The 18,048-nt window shown below is 38.4% G+C and overlaps 1 protein-coding gene across 1 annotated transcript in view; it reads right to left on the reverse strand.

Moving 5' to 3' along the window:
- Positions 1-17,119, reverse strand: part of ATRNL1 (attractin like 1) — a gene marked incomplete at both ends in the record, with an annotated part of 535,835 nt that extends 518,716 nt beyond the window's left edge. The window contains one exon of the mRNA XM_082486299.1: positions 16,812-17,119. Coding sequence (XP_082342425.1) covers positions 16,812-17,119 — 308 coding nt within the window. The remainder of the gene's footprint in view (positions 1-16,811) is intronic.
- Between the last annotated feature and the right edge of the window lie 929 nt (positions 17,120-18,048).

Here is an 18,048-nt window from a genome sequence, read left to right on the forward strand (position 1 = left end):
AGAAGAAAAGAAATTTAAAAAAAAAAAAAAAAAGAAAGTAACAGACCTTTGATAACTGGAGAATTATAAATTTAAAACATACTTTACAAATCCTACTTACTTTCTCCTATTAATAATTTAAGGCACTAATTTTAGCTTAAACTTACAATAATAGTTCAGTCATTACTTAAACATATCATTTTAGTGAAATAACTGTGCAGTGGTGATGAAAGACCATCATCAGTGAGGTGGTGGTTCACACTTGTAAATCTGTACCCAGAGCACGCATGTTCCAGTATCACTGAGCTCCCTTTATAAAAGAAAAAAAAAAAAAAAAAACAAAAACAAAAAAAAAAACCACCACAAAACACACACACACACAATACTTGTAGCACCAGAATTACAGGTAAGAAACAATCAGATGATTGTTGTCAGTCTCCTAAATTGTGAGGAACTAAAAGTAAAATAGAGGTCTAGTGGGGCTGCATAGTTTCTTTTCCTCCCATTTAGTAGAGACCTGAGGTGAACAGGAGTCCTGATAAGAGATTCACAAGTAGCTGATAGAAATCTAAGTCATAAACAAAGCAGAGTATTTTACTTCGGCATTTATACACACTGGAGAGGCGCCAGCTCAAAAGAAAACAAAACTGCAGTAGCTGAGACAAGAAATGACAAAACACAGGTAAAGTCCTAGCTATGCTATAAAAAGCACTATGAAATCTTCTGTGATTTAGACATTTTTTTCTTTATATGTAAATTTTCCTTTACAATTATTATTTAAGGTAAAGGAAATACAAAATAACTATTTGGTTCTACATTTCATAACTACCGCATTGCTTGATAGCTTAGTAACAAAACTTCCTCTCTTTTTATCTGTTAATTTCTAATGCTATTTACGTTTCCTCCCCCTCTTCAGTCCACTTCTCCTCCCCCATTAGATCATGCAATTTAATCTGTTTATGACATAATAGGCAGTTTAATCGCAACACAGCAATACAAAACAGATTCATAACTTCTCTGCAGATTTATGCAGCAGTAAAAGATCTAGGAAAAGAAAGCATATTATTTATTGTAAAGGCAATAAGAAAACCTCTAAAGCATTTTTCATAGAAATGAAATTCTCAAACTCACTATCACATAGCACTTTTTAAATAGGAACAATCCCTGAGTACTCATTTCAGAGCTTTCAAAAAAATCAATTTGATTACCATTTTACAACAGAGTTTTTTTGATTGATTGTTTTACATTTTTTTCCCCTCAAAATTCCATGATGATCTTACATTTATTGATTGTTGGGCATTTATTTGCTTCCAAATTGCTTTTCCCTAAGATTCAATATCTCAGGAAGAAGCAAACCCAGACTCTAGCATCAAATACTGAGCTTTAATTCACCCAGATCATCCCACTCTCTCAGGCTGCACTTTGAAAAATTCAATTTTAATATAATCTGACCATTAACAGTTCATACTAGTTTGTTACGCATAGTTTGTGTATCCAGCCAAATAAGCAGGAAAAGCTATATGAAAAACTACTTGAAATTAAGCAAGCTCCTCAGTTTTTCTGAGAAAAAATTAGCATTTATCCACAGGAACGTTACATGAGCAAATAAAGCTCCACATCTGAATTACCTGAACGTTACATTGACTAGAAGTTATTCTTCTAAGAATAATAACAGGGACCAGGCAATTAATGCAGTCACAACTGTGTGTTAGCCGTTGCAACCTGGTCTATATGATGCTTAAAGAATAATACAGTTGTGTATGGGAAGGATATACAATTAGTATATGAAAGGCCCTGCCTCGGGCTTTTTGTCCAGAATAAAATAAGAAACTACAGCTTCTTCTGAGGCACAGATAGGAAAAGTCCATGACTCTGAAAGGCTGAGTGAAGTGGTGCTAAGTGTACTCACAGGACTCTTGCAAAGACCTTCCCCAGTCTCTGAACGGGACAGAGCGACCCCCTCAATGGAATTCTTCCAAACAGAATGAGACCCCTTGGAGCTGCAACTTTTGCTAAAAATGGCAGTTCCAGAATACACATAGCAGGATCTGCACTATCCAAAGTATAGATTTATATTTGAATAAGGAAAGCTGATCAAGTCTATTGCTCTTCACAAGCTTTTCTCCCTGTTTCCCCCCCCCCCCAATGCAGAAAATCTCAAAATCTTTGGATGGTGTTCAGTTACCACATATTTGATTCAGAAAGGGCCCTCTACATATAATTAAAAGTGTTCTGGCTTAATGGTTTAGCTGCTGTTTTGTCAAGTTATCTAATACAAAAGGCCTTTCTATTCAAACAGTCCTGCAAATTCAGTCCATCAGACACAAACAGCAGAATTCTGCTTCAGATGCTCCTGGCTTCACTAAATCAGACGACTAAATGGACTTTGATGACATTTTCGGACACTTACAAAAGACTGTTGCTCGATTCTTAGGACATCAAGTTACATCTAGTACCAACAACAGAAAAGATCAGTTGAGAAATAAGTGTCTCCCGAGACACTGATAACTTCAGACATTCCTGACAAATACATAAACCACTAATGAGTAATGCAGACACTGCTATTTTATTGCAAACAGAAGGAGAATTAATAAAATAAGATGTTGCATTAGTTCAATGAAGCAACATAAACATATAATACAGAATCAAATATTCATATTTCATACTAGTTGTACAAAAAAACCCACACTTACTCAATGAATTTTTTTCTCCTACACTTCAGCACATAACCCTACATCAAAAAACAACATTCATCCTGAATGTTTTTTATTCTGTGCTCTTTAGCATAAATTCAAAAACCAACAAATAATGCTAACACACTGTAGTCCAGCTATTGTTTTGTTTTTCGAGTGCCCATTCTGTTCCATGGTAAGATTCTAATTTTTCTTCTGCATCCAAACACAGTAAAGCTCCCATATAGCAACTGTTCTGAAAAGGGTATGTTAAAAATATTTTAATAGCTGATAGGAAATTGTACTTGAACATACGCTAGTATTTCCCTTTCTTTACATGCATAATACATGATTAATGAGAACATTCCCTTGGACATCTCTAACTCAATGAAAATATTTGGAACCACAATGCTAACTAAAAGCAGACAGTTAATAATTATTTTTCCTTCTGAGCGCAACACTAGTGTAATTAAATCACACCTAGGAGAACTGTTTGTATAATAAAGAAATTCTTAGTACAGGACAACATCTTAACAGCTTGATTCTAAAAGTATCAGGAAGATAAATACAGTCCCCAGCAGTTCATTAGGTGAAAACATTATTTCAGCAACTTACTATTTATTTGTATAATTAAAAAATCCCTCTAAAAACAGACTGATTGTATCCATCCACACAAACTTCAAAAGCATATGGCACAAAGTATCGAACGCTGATTGTCAGTGTCATTCTTCCCTATTATTATCCTGACATTCTTTTATTGGTAAATTTCCTTTTTCTTCATTTTGCTGTAATTTAAAAAAAATACGACAAGGACAATAGGTAAAGGAACTCAATATTCTACAACATAACAAGGTGATGCATATGTACATACACACACACATTACATATTAAAAAATACAGGATAACAAACATTTCACTACCTATACATTAAAGATGCACTCTAGTCATACACACATGATTTTAAGAGTCTGATTCTGCATTCCATTATACAAGTTTCCTAAGTTTACCTTCAAGTTAAAGAACACACCCTAAAGAGATTAATTGCAACATCTTAAAGCTATAGTAATTGAGAGACAGGTCTGCAGTTTAATTGCAAGTGCAAAATTATTTAAATTTCTATTACATTTATGGTATAACAAGGAATAATAAGACTGTTCGTAAATTTAATACCATTTTATTTCTTAATAATTTTATTTTTAAATATTAAATACTGGATGAAATAAATTATTAAATGAAATATTTATATTATATTTTTATCCTACAAGTGTCGATAAGTCCATGAATGCTTTCTGACAGCGTATACCTTCATAAAAGTTAACCTGTCTCCAAAAACAAGAAATGCTTTCCATCCTGAGTCAATTACAAGTCCATAATCCTATTTTGCGGACGTGCTCAAATTTCACCTGTTTCGACAACACTCCTTACTTTGCACAGTGACCTCCTTAGAGAGAGTTTCTTTCAAATCCTGCCTCAAGCAAATACTTCTGCAAGTACGTGGAACCTCTGAACCAAGTTCATTATCCACACAGCTTCTGAGAATTACTTTCTGAAGAAGTCTATTCCCTCTCCAAAAACTTCAACATGATTAATTAGATGAGCAAATACATAGTATTTCTGATATGCAGACATCACACGTATCCACAAGGCTATGCAATTTTCTCTTTGCTGCCCAAGCGAGTAATTTAGGAGTCAAAGCATATATGCACACAAACCCTGAAGAACTGCACAAGTGAATCTGGACTAAGTAAAATTCAACATTAGGGGAAAAAAAAATAAAAATCCTCCTGATACTCTTAAGCACTGACAATATCCTCAAAAATTCTCATACTGGTTATGAAAAAATCCAACCTTAAGATTCACGGATGCAAGCAGACCACATGTATGCAGCCTGTAACCCAAGTTACCGTAGAAATCTAGTACAGGGATGCCTTGAGCAATATTACTAGCTTAAGCTGTTGAGCACATACACAAATAGAAACATGTAATGCTAGTATGCATTGACCAGAACACGCAACTTTTTATGCACAGCAACATCCTTACACACGAACCTGCTAACCTCAGTTCCATAACTCCCTCCAGAGCCCTGGTTTGCAGGCTCCCAGACATTTCCATCTAGATTTTTAACAGCATTTTCCATTTTCTACTACAATCACAAGATATTTTAGACAAGAACATCTTCTTAACTATAAGTATATCCTACCAAGAGGAATGTAATGAGCAGAGAACAGAGAATTCAATGGGAATGATCAACTGTCCTTAAAAACCGAAACAATCGCAAAATAAAGACGTCCTATCATTTAAACTAGATCATCAGAACACGTATACTTCATAAATACATGATATACTGAAGATGAGCTTGTATAGCTTGTTATCCTATAGGTTGACATCATCTCAGAAAGCCTCCGAAATACTTATAGTCAGAAAAAGAAAACTCAGAAAAAAGAAACTGAGAAATTGAAAGAGAGAAACAACTCAAAAGCATAATGAGAAAGTTCTCAACATGGAGGAAGAACCCAAGAGTTGCTGCTGCTTAAAAAATTTATAGATTTTTTAAACATCAGATACCTGAGAATTTCCTTCATGAATTAATGTCATTTTGTTCAAAAAAAAGTATGCCTTCAGGTAGCACCAGAATAAGTGCTATGATACACTGAAGTCTAAGCCTGCAGTGGTGTAACTATGAGAACAACAAAGAATATTTCTTCTACTAAATACCTTGTGCAGCTGCTCATACTCACCAAAATATTTTAACATATGTTAGTTTTGTCATTCTCCCAGCCTTGAAGCACCGTTATTTACCTCCGTACCCACTGAATTATACAAAGACAATAAGGTAACTTGTAGATTAGAAAGTTACAACATAAACTAGAATATCACACATTACCTGTTTGCCAAGAAAGGTGAACCAGATGACCCTTGAGGTCCCTTCCAACCTGGTATTCTATGATTGCACAGCACTTTCCTTGATCATCACAGAAAAACGGACCAAATCTTAAATGTTGTATTTAATAAGGAGTAAGATTAAGCATGTCCTTCATCTGCTTTGGTTTCATTAGCAGATGGAAATAAAAAGTCAAATTTATCAGGATGACAAAAAAAAAAAAAATAGTGACTGTGAAGAGCAACAGGTGACTGGTCAATGAACTGTTTAATACTCCTTAAAAGGAATGTCCTTAGTAGGCAAGAACTTTAACCATAGGGTTTTTTAATAATAATAGGTTAGACATTTTAAGATCTTTTACTGGGCATAACCTCAAAACTATCAAGACAATGCAAAGGAAAAATTCAGAGGAAGATGTTCTCAAACTCCATTTCAGTGCAACACTGCAAGCCTTCATTATTCCAAGAGGAACAACCATACACTGGCTCCACTTTCCAGTCCAGTTGCTACGTATAAATGCAATCAATTTAAATTAGAAAACCTAAGTCTAACTTTAAAAGAATATTCTGCTTACTTTCAGCTGCCTGTCACCTCAGAGTTTTGTGTTAGAGAACGGATTTCTGAATGCATACAAACCCCAAAAGCAGTAAGTGCACTTCAGGGACGTATATAAATTGAAACTAAAATAATCCAACAGTGTTCCTATCAATGAACAGCTTTTGTGACCTCAACATATTAAGCTGTGGTTTGCTTGATACCAGTCTTCCCCGACCTGCTTTAAAAAGATAGGCCAACTACAAACTCAGTCCAGCTTTGATGTCCTGGCTCATTTGAATGGGGGATACTTTTCAAGATCAATTCTCTAAGTATTCATCAGCCTCTAACCTATGTTGGCATTTATACCTGCACTAACAGAGGCCCCCCATACACTCACTGAATGATATACAGTATGTGTTTGGAACAGTCAGTCTAAAATATCATCACAAACTCCTCACCTATTTATCCATACCAGAATAAGCTTCATAGGCTCTCCTGCATCTGATTATGTTACATACTAAAGGTCTCTGAGAAAACAAAGCACTTCAAGCTATATTGTATATCTGCAGAAAAAAGAATGTACAATTTGAAAAAAATTCAGCCTTCCTAAAGTGTGGACTGGGACAGAATTACAGAAAATTGTGTAAGATCCCAAGTTTCCATTTCAATTCAGTCCCTTGCTATGTTACCTTAGACAACCACATAACTTCAGCTTTCCTACACATAAAACAGCTCAAAAAAATAAGTGTCTATTTCTCAAGGCCATTGCAATGACCTAGTGCCTAAATAAGATATCCAAATACAAAGCATGGTACAGATGTAGAAATAAGTACTTCCTTGAATGTGGGTAGGGGTTCCCCCCCACGCCATGAAAAGTAAAATAGTATAAGCAATTTGGAAATTAAAACCTCTAGAAAAATTGTGTCATTTTGATTATAAAATAGATGTTCACAGTTTATTCCTACAGGAATTCCTACAGAAAATACCCAGGGGAAAGAAAAAACACAAACAAACAAAACAAAACAAAAAAAACAAACAACCCAAAGTTTTAAATAGAAATGTTCAAATGTTCTGAATTTAATACTTATGTCAGCGTTAGGTTTTAGAAGACATCTGCGAAAATATTTTCTAACATATTACAGCTGTGCACACAAGTGCAAATTTGTATGTTTTCAAAAGCAGACATTTGTTTGTCCAGTGTCTGTCATTTTTCAAGAACACCTTCCAGCTCCTGTTCAATGTTTTTAAGTTACCCTTTAGAAAAGTCTCAGTTGACTTAGGAAGCAAACAAAACAAATCTGCTGATGTGAGAACTACAGAAGCACACAGCTTAATTACAGCAGCCTTATGATACTTCTTCCTATGAAACACATAGTTCACTTCCCTCTTCCCCATAACTGCTTTGGTACATCTTGCGTATACCGCATATACATTTGGTTATCAAGTATCCTCCAAAGGAGGAGGATAACATTCATCAACTGGGCTTGCACACACAGACACGTATGTGAGCTATTTTGTGTTTGGTTTGGTTTACTGTTTTAGATTCTCTTTGTGAGAAATACATACTTTTACATACACGCATTATTACTCTACAGATTCAAAACAAATAATTAAAGGTGCAAATTATCCTACAGTTGGATTAATCGGCATTTCAGTTTTACTAATAAAGCTGGAACTATCACGTATTCCTTTATACAAGTCAGTGTATGAAAGTTTTCATGAGTTTTGAAAGCTGAGATGCATTATCAAGAAAATTAAGCTTACCGTATCTTATTCACCACTACCATCCATTACAAAAAGGTAACTATTTCAAATTGCACTATGACTAGCAAGATATTTTTCTGGTTAATTTATCTCTGTCCTTGGACTGGGGGCAGCAATCAATGAAGCCCATTTGTCTTCTTGTTCCACAGTGACTTATGGTTTACTTACACCTTGAACAGAAAGTTTCTGCAAAAGTGACCAGAGTATTTAAAGACATTACTAACCCCAGGTCTCCTCCCAGGCTTTTGACCACAATCATTGCTGATCCCGCTCTACTGCCACAACCAGTAACGTACACAATTGAAATCTGGTCCTTTTGTGATACTTCCGATAGTTCTTCAGTCCTAGCTCCTGCATCCCAATAGTTGAATGATGTACTCAATATGATCCGCTTTTTCATTGAAGGCAAGTTATTAGCCTTCAAGGTAACAGAGAACAAGATGAAAACTCAAAAATATGGGAACAAACATCTATCTATGCATAAAATACAAGTGTATGTCTATAATAAAAATCTACATTTAAAGATTGTGAATACAGACTCACAATTCTGTAATAACATAATGCAATCATCCTACAAATTAGGAATGTATGGGGTTTTGATACTGATGTAGGAATGTAATAACTAATATAGAACACTGCATTTCTACAAGTAGAGCAGTAACTCTTCAAAAATATCCGTTAAGGACTATAATTTCTCACAATATTTTGTTTGTAAGATTTAATTCAAGGTTGGGGGTTAAGTCTTTGGGGGTCTTACCTTCTGGAATAAAACCTTATCAGTGACAGCCAATGTGTAATTTTTTCCCCAAGGATTCTCTTGAATAAGACAACAACTTATTCTTCGAATATTCCACAATAATACAGACTGCTTCTGAGTTTTAGTTCCATCGGACCTAATGAGGAAGTGATTTTACTCATCATTACAGTTGTGGATCACCTCAAGTCTTTAACCTTACGGGAAGTTTTATTTCTTTTTTTACAGATGAGACACTGAAGCACATAAATTATGGAAGAAATACATAAGAAAATGTAAACGCCAAGTGTTATTTTATGTGTCTGCATCCAATCTTTAAGTACTTCAGCACTTGTTCTGTTGCCAGGTAATCCTAGAATATCCTGGCTTCAAGGTTCCCTACCCAAATCATGGTTCTCGGGCACGTGCTGCTTAAAACTTGGAAATGTTCTACAGCTAGCTTGTTTCTAAGTATCATTAGCATCAACGAACTTGATATTTTGCCATCATATGATGGTAGTAGCACATTTCCATCCTTAGCTAAGAAATATAAAATATTGATTCAAACAGGTCCTGGAATCCATTTCTTCCAGATGAGTGACATAAGCTGTAAGTCTTGGGAGAGATTTTACAGAGAACTTGTTTTTTGCAAAATGCTGTTTCATTAACAGAGAGTTTAAGATGTTTACCAAGAGTATTCTATAGAGCTGGTGGCTAAATTACTTTTCCGAGGTCTAAAAGGTTGACTTTTTTCTGCCTGCAGCAGACTCCAAAGCCGAACCCAGTTCTTGCACCTGGTGAATAAACACCAAGTAACAGACAATGTTGAGCTCAGTTCCATTGTTTCTCAATAGGGTCTTACTCCACATGGAGCTCTGAAAGCAATGCAACTTTTACATGCACTCATTAGGCTTTAAATAATATATAGGGCAACCTATAACGCTAGTTTGAAAATTCCCAATGCTCACCCATCTCACGTGAGAACATACACTTTGCTTATAATTTACTATTGTCCCGTTATTACTCTTAACAGCTGCAGTTCACTAGAGTGCCCATGTTTTCAGGCATCATCATCATTTATTCCTCCTTACATCAACTTTGTAGCATGTTTTCCGAGACTAGACTGTAGGGCTAATAATACATTCCATGGGCACTGGCAGATAATTATTCTTCAATACTGCCTGAGTTTTCTAATGCATTTTTTTATCGTCTGTGTAGTAGTGTTTTAAAGTAAGGGTTTTTTTTCCACCAGCACTTCATATGCAAGAATATCCCAAGGATATTCCTGTAGCATCTCATATTACCTCCTACCTTTTCTGCCTACATTTTGATACAATTAAATCAATTTCTGATGCAGCGTGACAGACTGATCTCTCAAAAAACTACTCATGCTCATTTTAGAAAGATGACATGAACTATGGTAATGCCTTACAAAATGCCTTCCGAAATATGATCATCATGCCTTTTTTTGGTTAAAGAAAGTAAGATGTACACAGTGTAAGACTATTTATTTGCCAAATTAAACTTAAAGCATAATAAATATTAAATGCTATAACCAGTACAGGCATTTATGTATCCTTTATGGATAGACTTAAGCATACATTCGATACAACTGAGCTTTTACACACCCACAGCAATGGCAACCAGCCTCTGGTGCTGTCTGAAGGCCTGACAGGGTCATCAGCCATCTGTTCCCACACTTATTTGCTTTAGTAACTAACCACATAGTCTGCAAACAAACTAGACTCCCGAATCCACAAGCCCTTTGCCTAGCTTGCTTTTCGATTCAATCCTACAGATGGCCTCAGACTTACACACAGAAAGGGACTCTGTACATTGTTAATCATTTACTGTTCAGAGGGAAAGAGGGGTGTTTTTAAAAGAGCACAGCTCCGTCCCAAACACACGCGTGTTTGTAGCCCCACAATTAATTCTCATGCTGAATAGGGGCGGCTGCGTTCAGTTCACAGGCTAGTTTGAGAAAAGCAGGGCCACGCATCAATCACTTGGTATGAGGATGCAGCAACTCTGAGAAGACTTGGGAGGTAGAAAATAATGGAGTGAGCTGCCAGCCCAGTGCTAAGCTTCGAAGCATTCTCTGCAGCTGCACGCAGCAGGACACCAAGCAGCAGGGGAGAGGTTACTCAGCTTCTACGTTTCACCAGTATGACCATTACCAAAAGACAAGCATCTAGTTCTGGCATTCATAGCTCAAGAATGCCGATAAAACAGGGTAGGCTAAAAGCCAAGAGAGCAATCAAGGATGGAAAAACTTGTTTTATGTCGAGATGACCCAAGGAATATTTCTCCCCCATTCTCAGTGCGGAAGAGGTGACAATATTATGTCACCTACACAGGGAACATAGACCTGACGTACTGAAGGCTCTGCAATGAAGGCCTGACTCGTGAGAAAATGTGGCAACTACAAGAGACAAAAGAAAGAAGTAGGGTGGATTTTCTGGATTAGGGAAATTATGTATTTGTTTTTGCTGATTATAGAAAACACTGAGGATAACTAACCAATGGACGAATTTTGAAAGTCTGTAATGGGCTTTTAATCAGTGGAAGTGTTTTCAGACAAGTACGGATGCTTTCCTAAAAAGTATGTTGAACTCAAACAGGAATTAATTCAGTTACCCTACAGCCTGCATAAGGCAAGATGTAAGAACAGGTAATCAGAGTTTATTTCTGGTCTTGCCTATAAAACCCCCTAAAAAACATTGAAATGGTTTACTGTTAGGTTAATGGTTGGACTCTGGTCTTAAGGGTCATTTTCAACCTAAATGATTCTATATAGGAAGTACTAAACAACAACAAAAAATACACTTTAATAATTTTTTTTCAAGTTTTCAAAAAGATTTGCTTTCCTTTAAAAAAAAAAACCTTTCAGTGCAGACTGTTTAGCTTGTAGGAAGACTTGAGTATGATCTATGGCTTGTGCTTCTACGTTTCAAAAAGATAGGAATAAGAAAAAAACATATTCCTTACAAATCCAGAATCTCATTATGATAAAAATTTAAAATACAATGATAGTTTGTAATACAGACAGAGAGAATAACTCACATCGGAAGAAATATTTTTCAGAGCATCACCACCAAAATTTATTTAAATAAAGATCACATTTTATAAGGATAAAATCATAATCACTAATGTTTCCACTAGTTTAATTATATTAATACCCACATGTTGACTTCTAAAAAAGGCAATTTGCAGATGTAAAAATCTCAAATACAATTCCACTGATGTCAATAAGAATAATTATGCATATATCTTGAATGAGATACATGCTAGGCTGATGACAAATGCAGTTTTGCAACTGACATCCTAACTCGGGATTTCACCTTGTGTAGTAGTTGTGCCAGTTCAATGGTGATGTTAGTTCACCTTCACTTTAATGTGAAACAAGTCTGTATCACTTCTAAAAGGGACAATTTTCTTTTCCCATCTACACCTGCTCATACCTGCTACTTCTTTTGGGTCAGCAAGAAACTTATGCAAGTGAAGTAACCTGAGGAGACTGGGATGGCTTTAAAAAAAAAAAAAAAAAAAAGATCATTTCTCAGACAATATTATTTTTAATTCACAATCTGCAATTTAAGGACAATTTTCCTGCATGAGTCATTCTGCAGACAGCAGAATTCAGAGTTTTAGGTAGAAACAGGGATTTCACCTGGAATAACAAGATTTGATACCCTTTTAACATTTCAATTGTGAAGGTTCTTGTACTTGTAAATTGTTTTGCCCTTGAAGAACACAATCTTTTATAGGGGCTCTAGAAATTAAGAAAATCATGCAAGAGGTAATTTAGAAGTGCAATAAGAACATCTGGAGACAATGTTTAATAATCAAATAGATCAATTTGCTCTTACTCTCTCCATAACAACTAGATATCCAAGACTAGGCAAAGCAGATTAACTGATGTGTATGTACTCAAAGGCGCTCACCTATTCTGTACAATCTACTTCATTACATATGCCAATTGGGACTCACAAGTTATCAAATAAATAACAACAACGACGACCTGAAGACACAATCTAGTTTTTTTAAGACAGCATTTTAGAAGATTAAAAATATCCAGTCATTCAGGTATTCAAAACCTTAAGAGGATGAGCAGTTTTATGCACTTTTTTTTCCTCTAATACTCTTCCACACACCAGTGCACAAACCAGAGCCAGAGAAAGGGGTAACTTTCAGCTCCAACCTTCTCCTTCCAAGAAGTCATTCTGTGAGTAGCAAAACTAATGAAACCTGTTTTCCTGTAGTGCTGCATCTCAAGATTGATTGACTTTGACATCTAAATACGTAGAGGCTGTGACTGCAGCTTTTCCTGCAGTTGGGCCATTCATAATGTTTGTCTTCCTGAATTCCCTGGAGTCTCATAACACAACTGATTTGGGCAGCCTTTCCCTCTCCCTTCTGCCCAAACTCATATCATCATTCAAACTGTAACTGACCAACAAATTCAAAGGTATAGGATAGGGGAAGAAAGAATGGCAGATGTAGCTTTAAAAGCTTCATTTCCTTAATAAATCAATCTGTCAGAATAAAACGGGACACTGTGCTTTTATGCTTGGGTTTTTGTTTATGTATTAGGAACTGTGCTGTTTGAAGCTCCCTGATATAAAGACAGAACCTGTTCACTCTTTGGCTTTCTTCTCTTTCACCTGTCTCCCCTAGGCAGGCAGACAGAATTCCTTTCCTTCTCTCTTTTTATAACTAAATTTACACCCCCCCCTTTTTTTTTGTACCAAAAAAAAAAAAAAAAAAAAAAAAAAAGGCTTCGCATTCTGTCAGAGCAGAAGGGAAGAGGAAAAAAAAAAAAAAATTGTTTGAGAAGGAAGCAAGTCAGAATTGCATCCATCCTGAACAGAGAGTAGGCAGAGATGAAGCCTAAATCATTCTGAAAAGCAACTGACATGGATGCGAATGCAATGCAGTAAGAATAACAACACTTCCATTTATATAACGAGTTACCACATGCTTCACAATACAAAAAGTAAATGCAAAAGTTGATAAAGAAGAGTAATAAAATAGTGCTAGAGAAATTTTTTGCCCATTTTTTCCTGCATCCACCCTTCTTTCATCCAGTCCAGAGCAACATTTGCTAAGTAGTGTACTTACTCAGTAGTTCCCCTACAGGGAAAAGGCAAGGTTACCATAGGATTGTCAATTAATTTTGACACCTGCTTACTAAGATTGATCAATTATTTCTGATGTCTCTCTGCTATGTTGTTATTTCTCAGTCTAGAAAAGAAATAAAACAAAGCAAAAAATACTACACATCTCTCACCAAAGAATTAATGGTCCCAAGTTACCCCTAGGTAGAGTATTTTTCTTACAATAATGTTTCTGGTGCTTGCTAATGCAAGTCTCTCACTCCCAGAAGAGCAAAAATAACCATACTTCACTTAGATGAAGAAAAATAAACACCCTTTTCTTTTCAGGTGTTTTAAGCCTGCACTTAAAAATCTGTTTTCTCAAATAATCTAGTGACAGAAAATAGGTTTTACACATGTCCAGTTCAGGTCATTAAAAGCTCAGTTTTAACCTTGCATAACACAGATGCGCCCAGGCACTTCAAACGGCTGAAACTCTGAAACAATGTAAATGTTTAGAATAAACATTCTGTTAACATTTGTATACACCATAGAACTTCATTAACAATGTATGGGTTGTAGATAACAGCCAAAAACACTTCTCAATCTTTACCTCATCTGCAACATTCTTCATAAGAGTTCTTACTGACAGAAGCAACTGCTGCAAAATTGACAAACATCCAACATAACTTGTCAAGTGCAACTATCACTGCTGCAAGAGTCCAGCCATGGCCACTTGTGTATAAAGCAGATGCTCATGCTTCACAGACGAATGGGAACAGTACGCAAACGTTCTACAAAAATAAGTCAAACCATCAATTGCCACAAAAGTCAGAAAGGTCTTCAATCACCCGTCCATAAGGCAGACTCATACTCATTTTCTAACTCTTCAGCTGGAAATACATAGACTTGACTCATCACCCATTCAACTCTCATCTGAATTTCCAGGATTCAAAATACAACCGCTCAGAGCTGCTGCTGCTTGCTCTATAACACACATTAACGTATTTCACGCCATCCCCAACTCACAGGACTTGAAAAGCTGTAAATCTTAGAGTGCTTATTTTCATTGCAGAGTATATTTTGCTTCTAAGATTAAAGATGAGCTTCCAAAGACGAGCCACTGTGAAAGCGTCCTCAGTAAAAAAATAGGTCTCAAACATAATAGAAACAGCTTACTTCCGTGATAAAAATCATAATGCAAGCATCACTGTCATTTCTAAAGCATGAAAGACTATGGAGGAGTTAATAAGAAATTTACCCTCATTTCACCAAAACTCGTAATGGCACTCGGATTAACCACTGCGTTACTTCAGCTCAGAAGAGGTGCCCTTTCAACATTCGGGCAGAACTTCCTCTAGGTGGGGATGGATTATTAACTTTCTACCAGAAGTGGAAACATAACCACTGCGCCTCCTCACTTGACAAATACAACCAATGTAAAGAAACACAAATGTTTTCACGGGTAATCAAGGAAATACCTGTAAGGAGTGGATAAAGGCTCCAGTAACCATTCAGAGAATACACTAATTCACACGAAGCTTTGAAATTGAAGAAATGAAAATTTGCTTCAGCCCTTGCACTATTAGAGTCTGTTGTGAGTGGCTTCAAGACAAAGGATACAAGTAATCTCTTTAAGGCAAGGAAAGAATAGCTCTGCAAGCCTGTCTCCTGCAGATACTCACACACAAAGAAGATTCACCTGGCCTCCTCTCCTCACTCTCAATCCCTATGCAATTAGCCCATTGTTCCACAGCACAGAGCAGGACAAACCTCAAATCCTCAATACACACAGGCAACAAACGACCAACTTTAAACTCTTACTACTAAGTTCTTATGCAAATAAGATGTACTATATTTACCTTATATTACCTTTATAATGCAGTTATAATCCCACCGACGGGTTAACCCACCAGATATTACCAGTGAATCATTTCTTTCTCTGCAGTGTGCACATTACTTCAGCCAACATGTCTGGCTCCAGCTACTCCTTAACTTCCCAAACTAACAAATTACCGGATTTACTTTTTGTTTATTTAGGAATGAGTGACCTTGGATTAAATGTTTAAAAGAGATGTAAATTATGTATCTTAATTTTAGAATCCAAAAAGAAAATTGAACTTAAACACAATTTAAAATAGACAATTATTGATACTTTTAACCTATTAAAAGTTCTTTTCCGAAGACAGAATTTGAATTCTCTAAGACACAGCCTCACCAATTTATTGCTATTTGTTGGATATCAGAACACTTTCCAGCTACATATGTCAATACACTTAATAAATAGAGTTCCTGCTTTTATGGGGTGTCTTACAAGGGAATGAAATGAGATGTCCTGTCCAAGGTTATATAGCGAAATAACAGCAAACAGTATTCTTCACAGCCAGTCTTTACACTGATACCAAAGGGGGCGGGGGTGAAAGTGACAGCCCAATAAATTAAGTCTTCTTTTCCACTACATATAGAAAAGCAAGTGTCAGGGTGTGCTTCCTTCTTACTGATCAATGACTCCATATCACATTCACTGTTAAGAATGAGAAGGCAGTTCTAGCTTCACTGACCACTCACTCCTTTGCAAAAATATGTTATTGTTTTACAATTAACACTCTCTCCTCTCCTGCAAAGCTTATCATAAGTGATTTTTGTTTCACTAAGTTACACTTATGTTATCCTAAACGTGCCTGACTAATGCCCTCTTAGCCCACTTGAAAGAAAGGGAGGAAGACTAGAACAAGAAAACACTTTCACTCTTCAGAAGGAAAAAGTCATTAAAATTCACTAGTAATTTTTGCTCTCTGGGCAGCCCCATGAAGTGCCCATGTCATTTTCATGACAGTTCCAGAAGGGACAGCAGCGACACAGCTTTAGGCCGATTTCTCCTTGTCTCCCAGTTCCCATCAAGTGGAGCAGCCTATTTTCAGCGGTAAGTCAGCACACACAATTTTCCATCGGAGGACTGTGTCCTGTGTTCTTAGAGGGAGGGACCATGAGGTAGAGGAGCCTAATTCATCCCTAACTTCTACTTCCACCACACACGAACAAAATCATAGCAGACACAAGCAAAAAAAAAAAAAAAAAAAAAAAAAAAAAAAAGACAGGAAAAAGGTGCAGGGAGGAGAAAACAGGAATCGAAATAAGCAGAGACTTACTTGAACCTGCCCTGGCAATGCTGGCACTGGTCTCCCACCCAGCCCTGGTCGCAGACACAGGTGGAATTGACACAATGACCCGAGAAGCAGGAGATTTTGTCGCAGGACTTGGACTGGGACACCTGGGCATAGAGGGCCAGGTACAAGAAGCCGTAGAAGAGCAGCCAGCTGTTCACATCCAGCAGCGAGGAGAAGCAGCAGCAGGAGGAGGAGGAGAAGGGGAAAGGTCTCCAGACGCCCAGGGGCGCGGGGGCAGCCCCCGCTCTGCCGCCGGCGCTGCCCAGGTCCATCTTCGCCGCGGGGGCCATGGGCCGAGGCGCGGCCGGCGGCGGGCAGCGATGGCAGCGCCGCCCGCGCACCCCGGGCAGGGGCAGCTTCCCCTGAGAAGAAATAATCCAGCCAGGGAGATTCAAACCCCCCGCTCCCTCCTCGCCTTCCTCTCCTCCCTCCCGACCCCAGCGCTGCCTCCTCCGGCCCCTTCAGCCCTCCTCACTCCCGAGGGGAAGCCCGGCAGCCCACAGCAGCCATCCGCCCCTTCTCTTCGTCGTCCTCCTCAGGGCTCATCGCTCCCGTCTTCTTCCATGGAGGAGGAGGAGGAGGAGGAGGAGGAGGAGAACTGCCTCTTGACCTTGTGTTTTCTCCTCGCCAGATATGCCCCCCACCGGCGTGCGCACACACCACCCTCGGTCATGAAGCCCCCCCCTCCTCCCCCGACTCCCCCTTCTCCTTTGTAGTCCCTCTGCCCGCGGCGCACAGGCAGGCGGCGGCGCGAGGAGGAGCGCGGGGAGGCGGGGGCCGCCGCCGTCCTCTCGCCAGTCAGATGGGAAGCGAGGGCGGCCGGGCCCCGGAGCCGCTACGGCATCCCGCACCGGCGGCGGGAGGGGGGAAGGAAGGCTCGGCGGCGAGGAAAGGGCTGAGGAGCTCTTAACCCCTCTCCGTTATTAGCCCTGCAGGGAAGAGAAGAGGGTGGGAGGGGAGGGTTAACGGCCCCCCCGTGTCCCAGCTGACAGCTTCCAAGCAGCCATTTTTAAAGGCTAATTGTCATCTCCTCTCACAGCCGCCTGCTCGCTCTAACGCCCCCCGCCCCTCGGTCCGTTTGGATCCGTCCCTCCGCCCGTCCCTCGGCGGCGGAGGGAGAGGAGAGGGAGGGGCGCGGGGAGACCACCCTCCCTTCACGTCCGGCGCTGGAAGGTGCAGCGGGGGCAACGGCACACCGGCAGCTCCTGCGCGCCTGCCC

This window comes from Vanellus vanellus (genome assembly GCF_965231255.1).
Source record: "Vanellus vanellus genome assembly, chromosome: 7".
In the NCBI taxonomy this organism is placed as follows: domain Eukaryota; kingdom Metazoa; phylum Chordata; class Aves; order Charadriiformes; family Charadriidae; genus Vanellus; species Vanellus vanellus.